Here is a 20,522-nt window from a genome sequence, read left to right on the forward strand (position 1 = left end):
ATCAATAGAAGCATTTATCAGGAAAAGGTAAAAATCAGTTACTTTTGATTCAAAATGAACGCTGCGGGCAAATTAGGTTCAAATCCTTCTACACAAGCAGAATTAGAATTTGTAGTGGAAGGTTGTGTAATATAGTTAGCTAATTCTTAGCACCAATCTTTCAATATCAGTATAAATCCTAAAATCCCCCTACAACTAAAATGTTGTCAAATTTCATTAGCAGTAAAACAAAAAAAAATATCCGTAAACTCAGTGCTAGAGATAGACTGTTGTTTAGCTGGTCAATAAACAGTAACTACAGCAGTTTCAGCTTTTGTTTGGGGATTAGTAGGACTGATAATCAGAAGTTTACAAGAGTAATAATCCTGCATAAATTGTTTCTTAACGTACTTTTTTGTAAAAATAGCAGTAACTACAATAGTACATAGATATGCCTTGAATACACATGCAGTCTTGGAACAACACGTGGCTTACAGTGAGAGGAAGTCTTCTGCAGCGTGAAGAAATTGTGAAAGAAAATGAAAGAGCTGATACCCCTAACTTTTTGCTACATTTTTAACTCACACCCACCCCTATACACCCATTTTGTTCTCTCACCTGCTGTCTTCTTTTCCTCTTCTCCATCTTGCTGCTCCCTTTAGTTATCCCTTCTGAAGTAGCTGACTCAAAGTGATTAACAAATCTTTGACACCTGAAGGTTGCAGCATTAAGCTCACCTCTTCAGCAGGCCTTCCCTAGAGGATGAGAGCCAAGTAAGGCTAGTGCTGTTGAATATGTTCCCTGGAAACAACAGTGGGAACAAAAAGTCACTTTAGAAGCCGAGAACCGGGACGCTGATATTCCCAGGGCTGTTGCATGCCAAGATGTCCATGTAATGCTAGCACATCTTGGAGCTCTTCAATGTCTTCTCTCCAGAAGAGCTGCAGAGACAACACGGGCTAGAAATGACACTGCAAAATAAAGATTGTCCACCTGTTCTCCTTTCAAGCACCAGTGGCAATTTGCCATCAAAAGCAAAAAAACACCGCTTTTCCTATCTTTTCTGTGCTGCTTTAGGTGTGTCCATGCTGACACGGAGCAGGTGGGGGAAGGCAGCAGTAAAGCCATACAGTGCAGTCACACACATCCCAGAACAGGTATCTTCAGACAAGGGTTAAGATACAGGATAGGCAAGTGACACTGGAGGCTGAAAACTACAGGACAGTTGGACAAAAAAGGTACAAGCCGAACAGTGGGTTGTACAGAATTTTTTAGCATCCCACAGCTACCATTTCACACCATTCATCTTTTCAAGGTGCTCCAGCCTCCCTTCTTTGCTGTTTATTTCCCAGCAGTCCTGTTGCTTGTCCTGGGAGACGTGGAGGTGATGGAGATAGAGTACTGCTCCCATATCCAGCAAGAATAGAACAGACAGGCTGAGGATTAATGTTACCCTGAGAGCAGAAATTTCTGTTTGACCTGGGGATCGTACTGGTTTCATGCCCATATGTCCATATATTTTCATTCTCCAGTGTCTAAACCTGCCAGAATCAGCAGATGAACATTCCTCGGCCTCCCTGAGGACCTCTGACCTCATGTCCCTACCTGAGACACACCCAGGGATTGCTCTCCACAGCAGCAGTAGCCATTTCCATTCGAGAAATACAGCACAATGCAGAGTTCAGTGATCAATGTACTATTACAGAATACAAGAGACCAGTAACTTCCCTCCCTTCTTAAGTTTCAGCCCCTCACCTCCCATCTCGCAAAAGCATGTATGTTGGCCCAGTCAATGTTATGTTCCCTCTGTCTTGCACAATTAATTTTGATTGTTTCAAGATAAGTGCAACAGCTTCAACGGGAAAGTGGCTGAAGTCCCCACATACCACAGGAGCCTACAACTTGGCACTTTCCTTCTGTCTTGGGAGGCACAAGTTTGATCCCTCCAGCTCCAGAAGGAATTAAACTTAGGAGTATGATCTCACCAGAAGGTGGTCCCATAAAGACAAGAAGGGGACACTGGCACCATTAATCCAATTAAACAAGCAGAAAACGCCAGTCCCTGATGTATTTTTGTTTTGCGGGGTTGGGGGGAGCAAGGAACGGGAGGAATCAATGTCTGACCTCAGGGCACCGAGACATCATAATCCCCTGGGGATCTGCGTGGAGGAAACTGAGTCAATGTTTTAGGGAAAGCAGTGTAAAGAAAAATTGAGAAGTCTAGTACATTCCTTGTATCCTGTAACCAATGACAGTACCTAGATGCTGATGGCTTCATTCCCAGGACTGTTGCCTTGAGATGAGAAATGACGAAATTACGTACAACTAAAGAGACTTTACTGTCCCTCAGGATTTTCCCTGTAATTCGGCATCTCTCTCCTGTAATGGTGTGAAAATATATTGGGCTTTTTGTTTTCACTCTGCACAGAGAAATGGGTTGTCGCAATACAAACACTGATCTGACATTTACAGGGCAGGATCATGCCATGTATTGCTGAAGGGCATTTTGATAGGTCTTTTCATACACTACTTTTGCCTGAACCTGGTAATCAAACAGATAGAACGAAACTAACACTTACTGACTAAACCAGTGCCAGCTCCTCAGCAATCCGACTGTGTTCCCATGGCGCAAAACAAGAGCACAATATGAATTCCTTCCTGTTTCCCTCAATAGAAAGGGACTTGAAGCATTTTCCAGTACACATGGGAGAGCACTTAAAAGGTCAAATTCATCCCTGATAGACTGATGCCGATGCCATGACAGCAGCTGTTTCTAAGGAGAGCATTTATCTGAGAGCGGAATGTGGCACTGCTCTTCTCTCATATTTAATTTCAGATAACATTTATGATCCAAAGAAGGGAAAAATAAGGGGGGTTTTGCTGTAACAATCCCCACCATCCAGCTACGCTCTCCAAAGGTAAATGTAAGTCTAAACTTTCTCCCCATCCCCAAATTAGCTCCTAATTAGAGACTTAATTGTATGACACTCTCATGCAAACAACTTTATAGGATAAAGCAGAAAAAGATGGCCAGAAAGATGTCAAGCACATATCCCCATAAGATGGTTCACTCATATTTAAGGGTCCAAAAAAACAAATTCATTTTACTGAATATATGGCCAATTATTCACAGCATCAGAATTAACATAATTCAAATTATAATGGATTTCTTCAAAAGGGCACTGCTGTAGTAATTACATAAGGCACTCTAAATGGGAAACAAAGCCAACTGCAAATTTCAGATGTTATTTTATGCAAATAATGTAGCTGTAGTTTTCTGAAGAATTCCATTGTGAGCTGAATTGTCCATTTCTGATGCTATGAATAATTGCGTACCCATTTATTTCTAATAACCTATTATTTATGTGCAATTTCTTTTGTCCTTTCTAAATGCTATGAAGCCATTTAGAGAAACCACCTACATGACAACTTACCAATTATCCTTATAAAAACTTGTATTGCTTTGGATTAGTTAAATGCATAATTAAATGCCAGCTAACTATTATGTTCATATAAGTTAGCAAAAGTCTGCAAACATCAGCAATATAATATTGCATTTAATTCTAAACAACTATTTCTAAAAGGAAGTGATTTATATATAATCACCCCAGAACACAATCAAATTACACCCAGTTTTACCATTAAAAAGATTAGTGAGTGCATGTATCAATATATAAATAGGCAAATAACAGCCACCATTTTCCAGACCATCCCCAAAACAAACTCATTGACTGCTTTACTCTTCCAGTGCACCAATATTGCAGCCACTTACACATTTGCCCAGCAGTATGCCCACGAGCAGCCCCATGGCAGTACATATTTACCCTCCATGTTCACCTCAGGGTACACTGGCATTGCATTTGGTCACTGAGACACAATTTGGCTCAATGTTGTCAAACTGGATTGCTAAAGTCTGTTTCATCCATGCTGCAGGGCTTGGCTTTCCTCTTGGTCACACTGCTGTGCTCCGGTGTAATTCAGAGGGCCTGGGCTCAGGCTCTCAGCCAGCATACAGGTGGGTCTCGCCACATTCAGTAGAGGTGGGGGAATGGCAATTTCTCCCAGCACAGTCACGTGGTCCAAGACGCTGCCACTGTGCCACATTTACTTACTGCTATATCCTTACTGCCTGGGCAGAGCGAGGCAGCCCACTGTTGCCAGTAGCATTGCAGAAAAGCACAACACCATCTGGTATCTCAGCCACCCTTTTACTACGGACACCAAGGACGCTCTAGCTTCCTTAACCATAGAGGGGCATCTGGCAGCACCTATTTTCAATCCGCTGCTTGCCTAAAGGTAGCTCTGGCTACACAGATGAAAAGTACTACCAGACTGGAGAACCATTAGGTTTACTTCACAGGCACCGGTAAAGGCTGTGCTATTACGCTGCACTATTTCCATACCTTCAGAAAGTCAAGCCCCACGCTGCTTGGACAGGCACCTCCTTGCCTACCCCCAGACAGAGATGCCGGCACGGTCAGGATACCAGCCTGCAACACAGCATACCCCTTGCCAGACAGCCCAAAGGCTTATTCTTTCACGAACGTTGAGGAATTTAGTCAATCTGGGCTTTTGCTGAAAACAGAACATGGAAAGCCTGTGGCAGCACTGAAAAGTAGCAAGGAGAAGACAGAACTGGCATACACCCTCCAGAGCTCACAGAGTAACACATAAGCTTGTCAGTGCAAACCAATAGCCTCTCCCTGTCCCACAACACATCAATCAGGACAGCTTTCTTGTGGGGGGCCATAACTACAGCACCCCAGAGTAAATGCAGGAGAGCTATGTGCCTTTCCCAGACTGGAGACCAACTGGTCCCAACCAAAGCTCTAAACAAACCATGCACATGCTCTAACAGCCCCCTCAAGGACAGCAACTTCAGAGCAGCCAATCTACAAACAAGCAGCCTAGCTTGGCAAATTGATGTCTCCCATACAGTGAATGAGGGAAGCAAAGCACCCGAGAAGAAGGCTCACGTTGCCCGGCACGCTGAATGGGAGTGGGTGAGGAAGGGCAGACATCACTGCAGCTAACTGCCAGAGAAGATTGCAAATGCATCAACGTGAAAATCCACCTTTCCCCTCCCCAGCCACAGGCAGAGACGGGAGCTGGAACGCAGACCCTCAAGGCACTTCTTGGGCTTTTGCGTCTATCTTTAGCCTCCAGCAATTAGTATGTGCTTTTCCTTCCAAACAGCCCCTCTGGCAGATGATTTGTGATTCTATTTTAAGTAAACACATCTCATTTTATCTATGCATATACTTTCTTAGGCCTTTTTTTTGCTGATGTCTACACCATCTTTCAGAGGCACAGCGCAAGTAGCCCAGTGTCAGCCAACAAACCTGGCCTGTGTGGCTTGCTAACATGAGTTACTCAGGACTGCAGTAATCACAGCTCTGCAGCTCCCAGGCTGGAGCTGACTCCTGCCTGACCAGCTCGAGCTTGCTCACAAAAAACATTCAGTGCATTTCTTTTCAAGCGACTTTCCTCTCTCTAAGCATCTTAGTAGCTCCCATGCCTGGGAAACTGTGCCTGGTGCTACCTCAGGGTACGGCAGGGCAACCCTGGCGTACAGCAGGACCCCCAGCAGGGAGACACACTACCACAGGCAGGTTATGGGGGCAGCGAACAGGATTCAGTCCTGGAAGCCTCCGTATCATAAAACAGGACTTCATGTACATCGATGTAAACAAGTGTAAATGTAATCCATGGCCGGTAGGCAAGAGAAGCTCAATTTGCCCAAAGGGATCTTGGCCTAACTTCTGTTTTCTTTAGTTTCAAGTTTTTCTGTACTTATATTCTTTTGCAAGATGCTGCGTTTGGTTTGATTTCCATCTTTTTCCAGCTGAACCGCTCTTTACTCAATGATTTGCCATCTTGACTCTTTTGATACACTTTCCTTGTGTATCAGCATCCACCTCCACTTCTGTGCCATGAAAAGGCTGCAACATCACTGTACCCAAGATAACACTGTCTCGTCTCTTCCTTTTACCTTCAGTGATTTTGACTTAATTCTGGACTTTGAGCAGTTTTCCTTCTGAAGCAAACTCGGGCTACTTCTGTTATTGTTATTCTGGAGGGTCTGTCATGCCAGCAAACAGCTTTGTATTTACAGTAGTTATTAATGATACTTATTCTACTGTATTACATAGTTGTCTTTCCATACTAATGCATTTTTCATCTCTTTTGGTGCCCTTGGGCCTTCAGCACGCAATTCATTTGCGGACAAGGCACTTGTTATGGCCCTGTATTTTAAACGATTCAAAACACTGTCAGTGAAAAATGCAACACGAGAGAGCCCTAGAGGGCCTGTCCTGCACTGCACAGAAACTTTGAAATCACCCACGTATAAAATACACACTCTGTCTCTTGTGCTTCAGATTGCTTATTTAAAACGGCAATAGTCAGGGCACTGAGGCTGGAGAGGCACAAAATGGCCTGCAGAAGCAATTAAGTGCCACAGAGACATTCACATTCGATAACCACAGAAGGTTGTTTATTGCCCTGTTTACTCCTCCACTATGAATACTGTGCTCCATGGTACGACAGCAGGAGGCCTGAGCAAACCCCAGTGCTCGGACACATTTGTTGCTGGGCTGAGGGTCCGCAGCGCACCCACGATTCCCACCGGCATTGCCGTACAGGTGGCCTTCACAAGGCTTTTTACTCCAAACAGTGATCTCTGGCTGTCCGGGGAACACACCCATCAAACACAGATGGATTTCAGAGCCGCTTCCCTGACCACGCTCGCTTGCTTTGTGCTCCCATTCCCCCACATCCTCCCACACCACGTTTTTTCTCTCTGGCAAGACTGCAGCTGGGCTTTACTGCTAGAAAATCCTTTAGAAAGCATGAGGGATTGCATTTAACACCACTGTGTGACCGCTCACGCCAGGCAGGCCAGCACAAGAAGTCTGTAGGACAGAGGTAGGTCACCAGGAGGGGAACCGACTCCCCCGTGTATTCACCCCAGCCTGGTCTGAGAGCTGAACCATATTTTTCTGACATGGGAAAAAAAAACTTTTCCCACCTTTAAAAGTAGGCCGTGTTGCGTTGGACAGCCCAAGAGAGAAAACTCCTGCAGTGGGAGAGCCCAGGCCAGGGGGCTTTGGTGGCCATGGAAGACCCCGCTTCCCCTGAGGCAAGCTGAGGCGAGAGGGGTTTTCCCTCCACAACCTCCCCTCAGGGCAGCGAGGGCCCCGGGCCCATCTCTGAGGTGACACCACCAGGCATCCCCATCCGAGTTTGGAGGGACTGAGGTGCAGGGAAGCCCAGCCTCTGATGCCGCTCCTTGTCCTGCTCCAGTTAACCCTCATCCTCTTGAGGTAGGGCCGCCCTGTTTGACAGGGAGACCACAAAATGGCGCCTTGGTGGAGGCAGCACCCCCCAGGCCACGGCCCAGCTCCCCCCGGGCAGGGGCAGACAGGCCCTCAGGGCCCCCCTCGCCTGCTGGCACAAGGTCCCACCACCTTACAGCCTCAGTGCATAAAGCTTCTGTTTATATTCCCTCAGCACCTAAACGTTAAGGTAATTTTTTCTCCGGTGATGCAGAAATGGCTAACTGTGCCTCCAGTACCACAGCAGCAAGAAAGCTGGGTGTCCAGAAGCTTACACATTGCAAGGGAGGACAAACACAGTGGTTTGCCAAGAAAAAATAAACAAAAAGAAGAAAAAGATACAGTGTTCTAAACGAATAACAGCCAGGAAAACAAAGATTCCATGGCATCAGGAAAAAACCAGGGTGGGTTGTGCTGGGAGACCAGAAAAAAAAAAGAGAATTGTAGTCAGCATAAATATTCTCCCAAAGAATGAAAGAAGAGACCAGCCTGGTCATCTGCAGAAGTTATTCTGATCACCCTCTGTGCCTGCAGAAAAGAAATGAAGAAGAGGGAAGAATATAAGTGCTCTGTTTTTTGTGGTTTGTGGTGTGGTTTTTTTAACATTTTTGGGGACATGTGGCTAATGCCTAAGATTATCTTGTATTTCATTTTTTCCTCTGAATAAAATTACATTGCCTATGGATATATCAGAAATACACAATAATGAAACTGACTTATTTACCTGCTGGGGAAAAGCTAATGAGTGTTGTAGTAATGAAAACAGCTTCACTGGCTTGTAAAATGCAAAACAGCAGGGAACTCGCTGGAGACCCAACAAGCATATGTCAATAAGCTTATATTATTCTCAAGTACACAAGCCTCCCAAGACACCAGTTTCCCAGCCTCCTTTCATTTCCTGGCTGCTCCTGACTGCCTCACGTTTTGAGCAAAGTCAAAGACTAATTTTCTATCTTCCTCAAGCCTCAAAAATCTTTGCCAAATGATCATATGAAAAACTTTCCATTCAGATGCAAACTGAATATTTTATCGGCTAATACTTCATATTATCCGATCTACAAGTATTACAAAGTTTGATAGCAATACAGGACAATAGTATCCATGACCGTAAACATCTGAATGCAAATAGCATTTTACCAGAGCGCTCAGGCACAGCACTGATACAGTATACTCTCATTCAGAATGCTCTTCTCTATTTCTCTCCTTTGCATCAATCCCAAGAATATCAACATCCGTAACAACCTCTGACCAATCTCATTTCAGCACTTCCAGTGTACATTGCCAAGCTCTGCCGTGTGTTAAGAGTGAAACAGAGGGTGCTAATCCCCACCACAGGTGGTCGTTCGGCCAAAATTCAGATCGAAGTGTTAGGACTTTAACAAAAAACCCAGTAGAATTCAAATTGCTGTGTTAACAAGATTGCGATGACTGTATTTCATGTCCCCCTTCATTATAAATCCATTTGGCATCCTTACTAATAGCCAGTCTACCCTCAGAAAAAAATTATTCGACGTTCCTGTGGATGTCATATGTGTCCTGTACTTTTACAGCACTTCTATTGTAATTTAACATTAATTATCTTTCCAATTAATGTACTGCATAATGCTGCAATATGAAATGCTCGCATTTTATAAATGAGAAAATTGAGCTCAGTTCTGTCTGCTTTGATCCCATTTACTTCTATTATAATTTGGTACCAGAATTCTTTTCCTTTTTGGTTGGGTTATTGACATCCTGAACACACAGAGGGGAGCCATCTCTTGCATACAAAAGATACATTTATGCTTCTCTTTTCTGAGAAGACCTCCAATTTCTCTTTTTCAATATCATTTTAATATACTTTCCTGCCTTATGATTGTTACTGAACAGCTCATACGGGAAATGGAGGTGACAAAAGTACTAATAGAGCAGCATTTAGCAGTTATCATAAATGTAGATATTGTAAATACCTACAACTGCTGGGAAATGGTAAATGTGAAGGAGGTCACAAATACATTAAAAAAAAATTAAATCAAAACTGTGATCAGGGAGTGAAAAAAACCTCTTCTTTAGAAGCTGAATGATCCAACATATTTTTTAAATGTTGTATGTGAGAAATACCATTTAAAGTTTTACTGCTGAGTACCATAATAAAAAGGAAAGTATAAAAGGGAAAACAGCTATAAAGTATAAAATATAGAAATGGAAAATACATATTCAGAATTGCTCCCTATATGTATGGCTGAAAGAATATATGACTGGTGATTTTCCACAATGAGGAGTTTAGTTTTTGTGTTGAGTTTGAATCTTTTGTTTAGCTGCTGTCAATAGCTGCAATCATCATGAGCTACTGGATTTGACCTTCAATGCCACCATCTCAAAGCACTTCACAGTGCTTTTTCATCCTGAAAGCACTTAAGTGCTTGAGGAAGGTACAAATTCTTCCTTTCTCTGATGACATTATGACTAGCTTTCTTCCCTGTTACCCCACATCATTTTTAACAGAACCAAACCTAAAACACACAGAAAGCTGCAGAAAAAATCAGCCGCCCCTCACACTCACTAGTCTTATATTTGACGTTCTTCAGTGCTTATCATTAACTGGCAATTACTGAGTATGTGAATATGTGCTGAGAAACACGTGCAGATCAGACTGAAGGAATTTAAGAGTGTCACCTACAAAATATTCCTTCAGATAGCTAAACAACCTCAGCTTAAATAACCTTGCTGGTCAAAAGGGGTAAAAATTTAAGAGTAGCCTATTTAGCACCTTGAGATGGGATTTCCTCTTGGACTGCCCAGGAATACTTCATTGTAATTTTAAACTGAGAAATACGGTGGTTTAAGTGGACAGGCTGGCTATTACTGATCTATCAGTAATTCAGGCAACCTACTTTAACAGGAAGTGGTGCTCCTGTTTCAACATCACCCTTAACCAAAGCCTTTCAAATTTCCTTTTATTTATTGCTTAGCAATGATCTTGACCTACTGCTGCAGCAGGTACGGCTGAGGCAAATAGCCATGGAATGTTGCTGCTTTTCCCAGTGCCTATGTAAAGCTTATAGGCAACCTCAGATTTGTTTGAGACTCTAGTGACCTGAAACTTTAATTTGTTTGGTATTAACCCACTTCATTCTGATACAGTTTGGTTTCGTGTGTTCTATGTTGCTCTTCAGTCCTCACTGTTAACCTCCCTTTTGGTTTACTTATTTCGAATGGCCATTATTACAGCTGTTAATTTTGAAAGGAAATTCACATCTGCATCGATCCTTCCTTCCCACCATGTGAATGACAGCCTTTGGGACACTGGCATTTCAGCTAGTCAACCTAAAGGACCACCAGCTGGAGGGTTTTGTGCCATCGGTGTAGCTGTATGCCGCAGCAAACACGGCTGGAACAGGAGAAGAAAATTAAAAGTGGAATATGACAGGAAAGAGAGACAAATAAGATTTCATGGAGATCTGACAATGAAATTACAAGAGATTCCTAACTATGCATTGAAGATAATTTGTCTTAATCATTCCCCTGTCGCTGGCAGGCTTTCAGAAGGGGATTCTCATTAGCACTAAATGACTGGGCATTTGTTGTGTTTACCATCAGCTAACGAAGTGTGCCGCAGAAGGTCTCATGGAGTCCATCTGTGTCAACACCACAAGTACCCAATATTTTTTTCAACGTGGCTAAGGTATACTCTTTACCCAATATTGTTGTAACAAACACTCCTGACAAATCATTTACCACACTTAAGAAAATTATTTCTCAGACAGAAGCTGACAAACTACGAGGAGGAAGACTTTAACCTCCCCTACTGGCTAAATTAGCAACTGTGTGCCTATTACATGCATATTCCTTCTTGGAGTACTTTTTCCTTTGTATTTGTTTGTTTGTTCTCTTCGACGATAAGGAAATGCCTCTGGTGGGGAAAACAACCAGCTGTCAAAGACTAGTGTTTAACCAGCCTCCCAACGGAAAACTGCAGCCTAAAAAATCAGCCCTTTACGAGACCGTTCAATGTTCAACTGTCTTGTGCCCACCTGTCTTCTGGCACCACCCAAGGACAGTCATTCTGTTCTGGACAGTGGCACTTCAAAGCTCCCAGACAGACATCCAGAAAAAAATCCACGTCCTGGCTCTGAGATCGTATATACTACTGCTGGGCATAGTGTAACCCAGGCAAACCCAGACAACCCAGGCTCAATTTCCCGAGTTATGCAGGTATCACACTTCCTTCTCTCATGTCTAAAAAGTCCCTTCTTCCAAACAAGTCAACCAGATGGTTACCAACCCCTCTGCCTCCATACCATAAAGAAGTGACTTCCCCCACAGTCCTGACCAGCCAGGAGCTTCTTCATGTGTCTCCTCAACATCCAAAGCAGGGTGGGTGCTCAGGAGTCCAAACAATCACATGGACAAAACCTGCCATTCTCAACATATGTTTCCAATTTCCCTGATGGGTAACCCTCTGTTGAGGGTAAGCAACAAAGCAAGCCACCACCAGGAGGGGGACTCCAACCTCCATGAGCAAGTTCTGTCCAAGGCAATCCCTTCAACTGCTCAGGATGAGATCTCCCACTACCAAAGGAAAGAAAAATATTATTGCCGAAAGGGGGAGAAAATTTCCACCACGGAGTTCCTTTACTTTTTTCACACATTTATCAGCACACAGAAAGTGACTACAGACAACTACAACAAGACATTTTGAAATTTCATTTTACAGTATAAACTTAGAAATTAAAATTATATATGAATACTATGAACTTAGAAATTAGGAATCAAAACGACACTTCATGATAGTTTTAAAAAATCTCTTGGAAAATCACTTCCAACATACTGAATGCATTTCCAGTGATTTCAGCAGGTTTAACTACTGCATACATATTCCACACAGGATTCTACCAGGTAACAAGAAATCATAGCTAAAACTCAGTGTTGAAAACTAAGTGAGGCCAAAGAACTACAGGTCATTTAAGATAATCCACTGAAGTCAATGATATTAACTGCATGAGGAAGGATTTCTTGTGTAAGTTAAGACAGCAGAAAAGGTTTGCAAATTGCATGGATTTTCAAAATTTTTAAATCAGATATTGTCCTGGTTTCTGTTTTATTTCATAAAATTGAATGAAAAGCAGCCTGGACATAAGTTTTCTCTCTAAAGGAGGTTCAGGCCTTGCAGTACACATCATATTTTAACTTCGCATCCAGCTTAGTTCCTTCTAAGCATACTTTGAATTTGGCATCCATTTCCTGGTTCTGGGCTTTAGTGAAAAGATTTTTCCAGTCTCCAACAACACCTGGAACATAAAGAAAAGTAAAATACTACCCTTTACTGTAAGAACAAAGGAGTATGACTTAAAACAAAGAACTACCTTGTCTCCCTTATTATCATATTTCAGGATAATCCATTTTTGATTTTTTTTTGTCCTTTTCCCTGCAAGAAAAGAACCTTTGACCTAAGAATACACTCACGATTGCCTTATGTTTGGTGTCCTCAATAGAGCGTGAACACAAAACGAACACAGGAAACTACTGGTCTGCCTTCATAGCTTTGGCATGCGTCTTGTACAGTTGCAGAAAACTATACAAGATGACCAGCAGTTGTGAAACCAACCCAGAAATTCAAAGATGCGGCTTTTAACTGCAGGAGCTTTGTGCACTGCAACCAGACACTGTCCTAAACTGCAGTCTACCTTTAATCTAGATCTCGGAGAGCCCACAGTCTGAGGTTGTCTGAGTCTACAGCCTTAGTTTGATCCATGGCTAAAAGACACAGCTCAGTCTGTGTTGTGTCTGGATTCCATGTGTTGACTGAGGTTCACAGGCAATCACAAGGCTTATTTCGAAAACCCAAGGAGAAAAATCTGTGGAGGCACTCTGTAGACCAAGTGCCAGGCTATCCCCAGGACTCACAGAAGACAAAATAAAACTCTTCTTTGTTCTAGCTGGTGCTTACTGCATACCACGACTGAAGGGTGTGCTAATTGTAGCACACTTCTGCTGATCACATTGTACAGGGCTTTACCTAATGGTACTGGCCCTTGTGATGAAATTGTGTGACACCGTCCTGCATCACAATCAGTGTTGCTTAAACAACTCCCAACCTTGAAAATTATATATAAAGATTAACCATCTACTGACTCAAATTCCTGCCTGCCCAAGATGCAGGGCTACCATTTACCACCCTGGCAAAATAAAAACAAGTTTACCTTTGCGGAAAAGAATTGAGCCAACAGCACCATGAGTCTCCTGAGCCTTATCCTTCACTGCCTGGAAAGTGGCCCTGTCTGCAACGGACTGGATCTGCTCTGCCGTTGGGGAGAATCCAAAGAATTCAGCTATCTGCTTTACACTGGCAGTCAGGTTCTGAAAGCAATACAGTGAAAGGGAGTCATGCAATATGCTTCCTCTAAAAAAGGAGTTAATCCACTTGGGATGTGCATTGCCATCATCTATTAACAATATTTGCCTTCACAGTATGTTTTCTGCATTAAATTGGAACTCAGCTTTTGTACACTCAGACTCAACTTGTCATTAAAATCAAATTGATATTTGCTCTTTCAGAAACCTACGCCTTTCACTGTTAATTTCAGCAGATTTCAAGGAATGGGCCCAGATGTGTTTTGCCTGTCAAGTACACAGCACCTGCTTTACCTCTTTAAGGTCTTCATATATTATGAACATAGTATTCTCATCATCAATGTGTTTGTTCCAGGTGACTGCATGATCAAAATAGGAACCCCAGCCAACTGTAAAGAAGAGAAAAAAGCATCAGTGTGACCTTCTTTTCTTACTGGGTACTTATTTCTCTCCAACTGAAGCATTGCCTTCTGTTGCCTATTGGTTACATCAATGCAAACAAACAGAACAGCCTCGCCTTTCCATGGTACTGTACAACAGAATGACAGAGGCTTCCTCTGGGCTTTTGTATGTAAATGGTTTCCACGCAGAAATACGAATTTCACTCTGTGCTCTCCCCTCTGTTACTATACTGTCATTTAAACACCTCTTAAAAGCCAAAGCCAGACATCAGTCTAAATCTAAAATTTGGGTTGCTAATGCGGTGTTTGGCCTTGTGTTCAGAAACAGTAAAGACAACAAACTGTCATTTCATTACCACTTCAGATCTGTAGCATTTCCTCCATCACTAAGTAGCGGAATGTTGACCAAATGCCATTGTCAAGCTGCCATGCAACTCCCTCACCCTTGCCGGGAAGAGCAAAATGCCCAGAAGCAAAGCATCTTTTGGACATTCTTCCCATTCTGGCATTCAGCTGCCTCCTTTATCATGACGTATGGCCATCAGTAAACTAATTATGACACAGCTGTTTTCCCACTGGCCTCATCTCGTTGTTTTTAAGTATTTTTTTCTGTTGCTTCTTCAGCTACATTCAATAACTATAACAATACCTTTCCCATTCATGAACTCTGAGAAGAACACATCCCAGGAGCTGTAACTGGGGACGCCTGGCACATTGTTGTGGAAATGGAAAAATGAAACAGCTGTATCTTTAGGGTTTCGAAACAGCACTAGTATCTGGAATGGGAGAAAGAGGTCAACCATTTTAGATCACTTATTTCCCCCGGCAACCAAAATGAGACTATAACCAAACATTCTGCAATCAATAACACACTGGGGGCTATAAAATATTTTATTAGTTAAGGCATGGAGAACAAATTTATAATGTGATCATAATAAAGACCTTGTTACCACTTTTAGGATTTCCTTATGTCATGAAGCAATTGTAGAAAGAAGCAACTGGAAAAACTGTAATATTGTCATTGAATATTATCCCATAACTACCTAAGATCTGGGAAATTGTAAGGATCCATTTGCAAGCCCCCTGCTAGGACAAGCTCTGTATAATTCTCCTTCAGGAAACTGCAGCTGTTACAATCACCTCCCATTTTTCAAAGCATGGTAATAATGTTCTTGAAATCCTAAGAGAGTGTAATCCTCAAAGAAGCATAAACACTTCTGAAAACATGTTATACACATTATTTTTTTTTGTTATATGCATTATATTTTTTTCCTGTCTCATACAGGAAAAAATACCAGCGAAACATGGAAAAAATCCCCATCCCTTAACCAATTATTTCCGTCATCTGTGGGACATCTCCTAAGTGCTATCTATGTATCCGCCATTCTTCAGTGATCAAGTACCAAAGATACTAAAGTTTTAACAGTGTGACTCTTTGCAAAGAGACCGCCAATGTCCCAGAGATACTGCTGCCACATTCATTACTACCACAGCTGTGAACAGAAAAGAGCGGCATAAAAAAGCCACTTCTGAGCACTGCAACAGTCTCTAGATCTGTTCTTGTTCATGTCAACTACATCACCTCTAAGGCTACTGTAAACTGTAAGGGCTGCTAAGCCAGCCCAGGCATCATGAGATTCCCACTGTCTCCAAGTTACTTTCCCCCAGTGCCACCTACTTGGGGACAAGAAAAGGATGTGGCCCCAAAATTATTCTTGCTTGCTGGTATTGTCAGAGAGATGAGGCTTGTTCTTGGAAAAAGAAAAAAGCCCACCTTGGCTTTGTTCTTGAAAATAGACTTGGGGAGGCAATCGTAATTCAGATGTGTTGCCAAAATCCTTGGAGATGGAATCTGCTTCATCCTCTTTAGAAATAAACAGAATCATAAGTGAGAACAGGTTTATTACATGGGTGCAGCAATGATCTGCGAGAGACGCCTGTGTGAAACGGCCCCTAATCAAAAGGCATTAGTCATCCAAGATTATCATTTTTCCCCTCTCAGGAGAAATATCTTTACTTGCTGCATGACTTCATTTTAATAACTTGTGTGCGGGGGTGCAGAAGAGAGAAAACAACAGACTTTAAGTGGTTCAATAGTTTCTTTTCACTAACCTGATATTTATCTGGATCTCCACATTCAATAAATGGTAGTTCTGTGCTTACAGGTTTACTCTGGATAGTTGTAAATATCAAATCACTTAAAATCTGGATAAGCCAGTTCACACCTGCACCAAGAAACCCAGAGAACAAAATAAAACATATCAGAGGTTTATGTAAGTTCTCAGAGCCTTCTCATTACATGGCTTAATTCAGTGTAATAGACAGTCATCAAATAACACTAAAGCTCTCAAACGATTATAAACAAAATAATGTTTTCCATTAATGAGATCCTCAACAGCTTCTTAACTGTGACCTTCTTGGCTCACTTATAACTGGTACGTGGAAAGCACTGGGGGCAGAAATGACTCAATGATGCACTTAACATCTTTTTAATACATTCATAAAGCAGTCAGTAACAGACAATAAAGGGAGCTTTCCTGTCCTTTACAGAGAAACACGTGGGAAGGGTCTGGACAGGAGAAGCAAGGAATGAGCAAGGAGCTTTACTCATTCTGCCAAGGAAAGCCTCTGTCCCTCTCTACTGCCCTGGGTCAGGAATGTAATGGAGTCATCTATTCAATGTCACTGCCAGTGCTTGTCCTCAGTTGTGCCTGTTGCCGTCTCCACAAAGCACATGCCAGCACAAGTGCTAGAAGAGCTGTTACCCACTGGATACCTGCATCTCTCCTCACCCTTTGGAAGGGGTCTTGCAGCAAAACCTCCCCCATACCGCACCCTGTTCCAGCATGAGCATGTGGCCAGCTCCTGGAGCTGTGCGGTGGCGCCTGCTTCCCCAGGGTTTCCAGGAATCACATTTGCTCCACTGATGCTCTGCCGATTGCTGGCAGGACAGAGCAAGGGAACAGCGTGTTCACCTTGGCCTGCAGCACCCTCTCCGCATCCTTGTAGGGAGGCGCTTGGAAGGCTTCCCGCTGGGCCCACAGAGATGGAGCTGTGGAGCTGCTGCCGCCTCCTGCATGCCGCGAGTCCCCTGTGAACGCAGCTGCCAGAGGCACTAACAGGGAATACACAATGTAAACAGCTTTAACCTCTCGTGCTTTCAGTAGAAAGTTATTCCCAGAAAGGAATAACTTCCACCTTACATTATAGGAAGTGTCTCAGGATGCTTGGACGGAAGCAGCAGATACATGTCATTTATACAGTAATTTGTATACATCGTGCAATGTCTTATAATACATATTTAGCTACCTACATAAATTTATATACCACCCAATATCATATTTATATAGAAGACATTATATGATGTATTTAATTTATATCACTCTCCCATTTACATACAGAACAGATCAAAAAGCCTTAGAGTCTCCAAACCCATGTCCTCATCTATCTGCCCAGTATTAACTGCATGTACACAAATACAAATTTTGTTTTAACAAAAAGCTACAACTGATAAACCTAAAATTCCTAGTCTCTAAATCCCCTACTGTCTTTTCAACTGTGCGACCTGTCCCTAGGAAGTACTGCATCCTGGAGTTCCATCGTCCTTTACCCCTACCTCATCAGTGTTCTCTGCATCAGAGTTTTCCTCTCCACTGCGCACAGCTGAGTCAGGGGAAACCTTTTATATAGTGAGACTTTACTGTAACTTAACCTTCATAATACTTAATAAGTAAAGTGGATATGGACAATATTAAAGCATTGAGAGGCAAAGCTTTTAAAAGGTCTCAGTGCGAGTCCTTCATCAAGCATGTTCATAACCATCTACACCTGCAAATGCCAAAGAGTTCGAGCCCTGCATGGAAAAAACCTGAGAAGCTAGCAGAGGAAGCCAGGCACATGGCTCCCTTGGTTTGAGAAGGAAAGAGATGTGCAGAGAGATTTTTATCACCACCTGGTGACATTACACCTTAGTGGGTCCAAGTATTGTGTCAAAGGGCAAAAGGGAGCACAGCAATATCTGGATTTCAAAGTACGACAGATAATATTTTCTTTTCTTTCTTTATCCTCCTCTCTTGCAAGCATTAGGAAATTAGGACAAGAAATCTATTTAGCACTGTTTAAGAGTGTAAGAGCAAACATCCAAATGGGAGAAAATTCCAAGATTTACCTGCAAACTCTAACTACAGCGCACTGCACAAATACAGCATTTTCTCTCCCTCCTGCTTTCCCATTTCTTCCTGCAACCTCCTGTACATGCCTTTCCAGGAGTGCCTGCCGGGTAACAGGGTGCCGCATTCCCTGGCAAACCACAGGCAGCTGTGTGCTTCCTCTCCTGCTGAGCAACTGACAGTGGTCTTTGGTAAAATTTCCCCCTGCTGACCTACCATGAACTGCCAGATATTAACAGTGTGAGATCTCTTTCTTTATCTATTGATCCCCCTCCCTGAGCAGGAAAGGTTTACTGAGTTACTAAACCTCAGATGTAATCAGCATCACAACTCCATGTCTGAACTCTTCCAAACTCTCTGAGAAATCAAAGCCAGTGCCAAGTTATGACAATGACCTTTTAGGTCTTTGTAGGGTCCAGAAGAACTCTGGACCCAAACCCCATGGAATCACAGGCTCCTTAAGCTAAAAATGCACATTTCACATTTTGTGCCAGCTCCCTCCTTTTGTATTTGCCCCCTTTGTCTTCGTTCACTGTTCTGTCTCAGAGCTGCTATAAACTCACCCTAAACACTACAGGCATACTCCTTAAGGCCCTAAATACACCACAGTTTCTTTCCAGATCAGAACTTGACAACCAATGGGAATTCTACGTGCTGAATGAGACCTTGACCTAGGACTCTCCGGTTAGAGCCCAACTTGACCACATCCACTACCATGCTAGTGCAATGAAATCCTTCCATGGACCCACATTTTCTCTGACAAGCCTAAGCTTCTGCTGCTTGGGTCTCAAAGAAGAAACTTATGCTTGGATAGGACTTCTTAGATTAGGAAAACCCATGCCTTCCTTGTAAGCAATCATGTCATAATTGACATCTAATAAAACCGATCCAAATCAACATGTTGGTTGCTTGGGGTTTTTTTCACTGCTCCTGTTGCACCTTCCCTCCTTTCTGCAAACCCCTGACTAAAAGATTTAAACTTCCAGTATGTCTTAGTCAATGCCATTTTGCAGTAACAAAACAAAAACCAATGCTGATACTGAATAATGCCAAGAAAAAGCTTATAATTTTACAAGTAAAGATGCTGTGCCATGTCACTTTTTACACCGTAAAGAGTCTAATGCATAATTTCATTGCTTTTGTACACTACACTGCATTACATTACTAACACGCTTTTCAGAATACAGTTTATCATGCTGGCAGAGTTGTCTTGTCCCACTGATACGTAAAAAGCTATGTACTTTATTCTCGCTTCTTCAGCCAAAAATATCTTTGAACACTAAAACTTATTTTCCTTTCAGGAAACACAAACCATATTAAAAAGCCGTGCAACAGACTGCTTAATTAAGAAGGACAAAAACCTGCTGCCTCTGGTTGTAGTAGAAATGCCCAATATTCTCACACAATGTACAATCACAATCAGTTGGTTTTCTTCTTATTGTGTCAGCTAATTAGTTACAGTATTGTAGACTACAGCAAGCAATATATAATGTATTCACCGCATTTAGGGTAGGACACCAGCACCATGTCATCTCTTCTGGCTTCCAGGTTCTCCAGGGCTTGGAACGTTTCTGCACTGCACACCGTGACAGGATATGGGGTCCCCCGGTAGGAGAACAGCAGATCCTTCAAGGTAAGCCCTTCGGACTTTGCCAACGCTTTATTTATCTCATCAACAAAGGCTTTTTTATCCTCAGCCATGTTTATCACTTTTGGGGTGTGAAACTGTTAGTCTAATGCAGTAAGTGCCTTTAAATAGACATTTTTAAAAGGTGGAGTAGAAATCCTCGGCATTACTTCTGCCCTCCCCCGAATTTGATATGTTTCTTTCTCTCCTCCCTTCCCACCTTTCTGGAAATGGAAGCTGGGTTGATTCTGTCCACTTACAATCTACAGAGCAGGAACTACTTGAATAAGAAATCCCATTGAGGGCAAGTAATACTTTGCAAGCTCAGCCACCAGGAAAACAGAATTGGAAAATCAATCACCCTGTACAAAAGAGCAGTGAAATATTGTATCTGATCTTATGTAACATTAATAGGAAAAAAAGCATCTCACAAAGAAAAGAAAGCCCGTAATAAGGAAAATCCCAAGAGGTTTTATTTTGGCAATAAAGTCAGCCCTATACTATGAGTTAAGAGAAACAGGTAGTGAATAGTAGAAAATAATGAAATCAAAACCACAGAACAGAAAGAACACTGAGAGGGAAAGGATGCTGCCACTTTTGATTCTAAATACCCTCTGTGGGAGCTGGTCTGTAAAGTCCTTTTTCATGTTGAAAAGACAATTAAATACTGAGCTCT

General features: G+C 42.5%; 1 protein-coding gene across 1 annotated transcript; it reads right to left on the bottom strand.

The window, feature by feature from the left end:
• Positions 1 to 12,106: 12,106 nt before the first annotated feature.
• Positions 12,107 to 19,926, bottom strand: SULT6B1 (sulfotransferase family 6B member 1). The gene is made up of 7 exons (XM_054197449.1): positions 19,719 to 19,926; positions 16,163 to 16,275; positions 15,825 to 15,914; positions 14,700 to 14,826; positions 13,944 to 14,038; positions 13,499 to 13,655; positions 12,107 to 12,586 (listed from the first exon to the last, which is right to left on the bottom strand). The coding sequence occupies exons 1-7, from the start codon at positions 19,918 to 19,920 to the stop codon at positions 12,456 to 12,458; spliced, it is 915 nt and encodes a 304-aa protein (XP_054053424.1). The 5' UTR covers positions 19,921 to 19,926; the 3' UTR covers positions 12,107 to 12,455.
• Positions 19,927 to 20,522: the final 596 nt, after the last annotated feature.

The sequence above is a fragment of the Rissa tridactyla genome, chromosome 3 (genome assembly GCF_028500815.1).
Source record: "Rissa tridactyla isolate bRisTri1 chromosome 3, bRisTri1.patW.cur.20221130, whole genome shotgun sequence".
In the NCBI taxonomy this organism is placed as follows: Eukaryota; Metazoa; Chordata; class Aves; order Charadriiformes; family Laridae; genus Rissa; species Rissa tridactyla.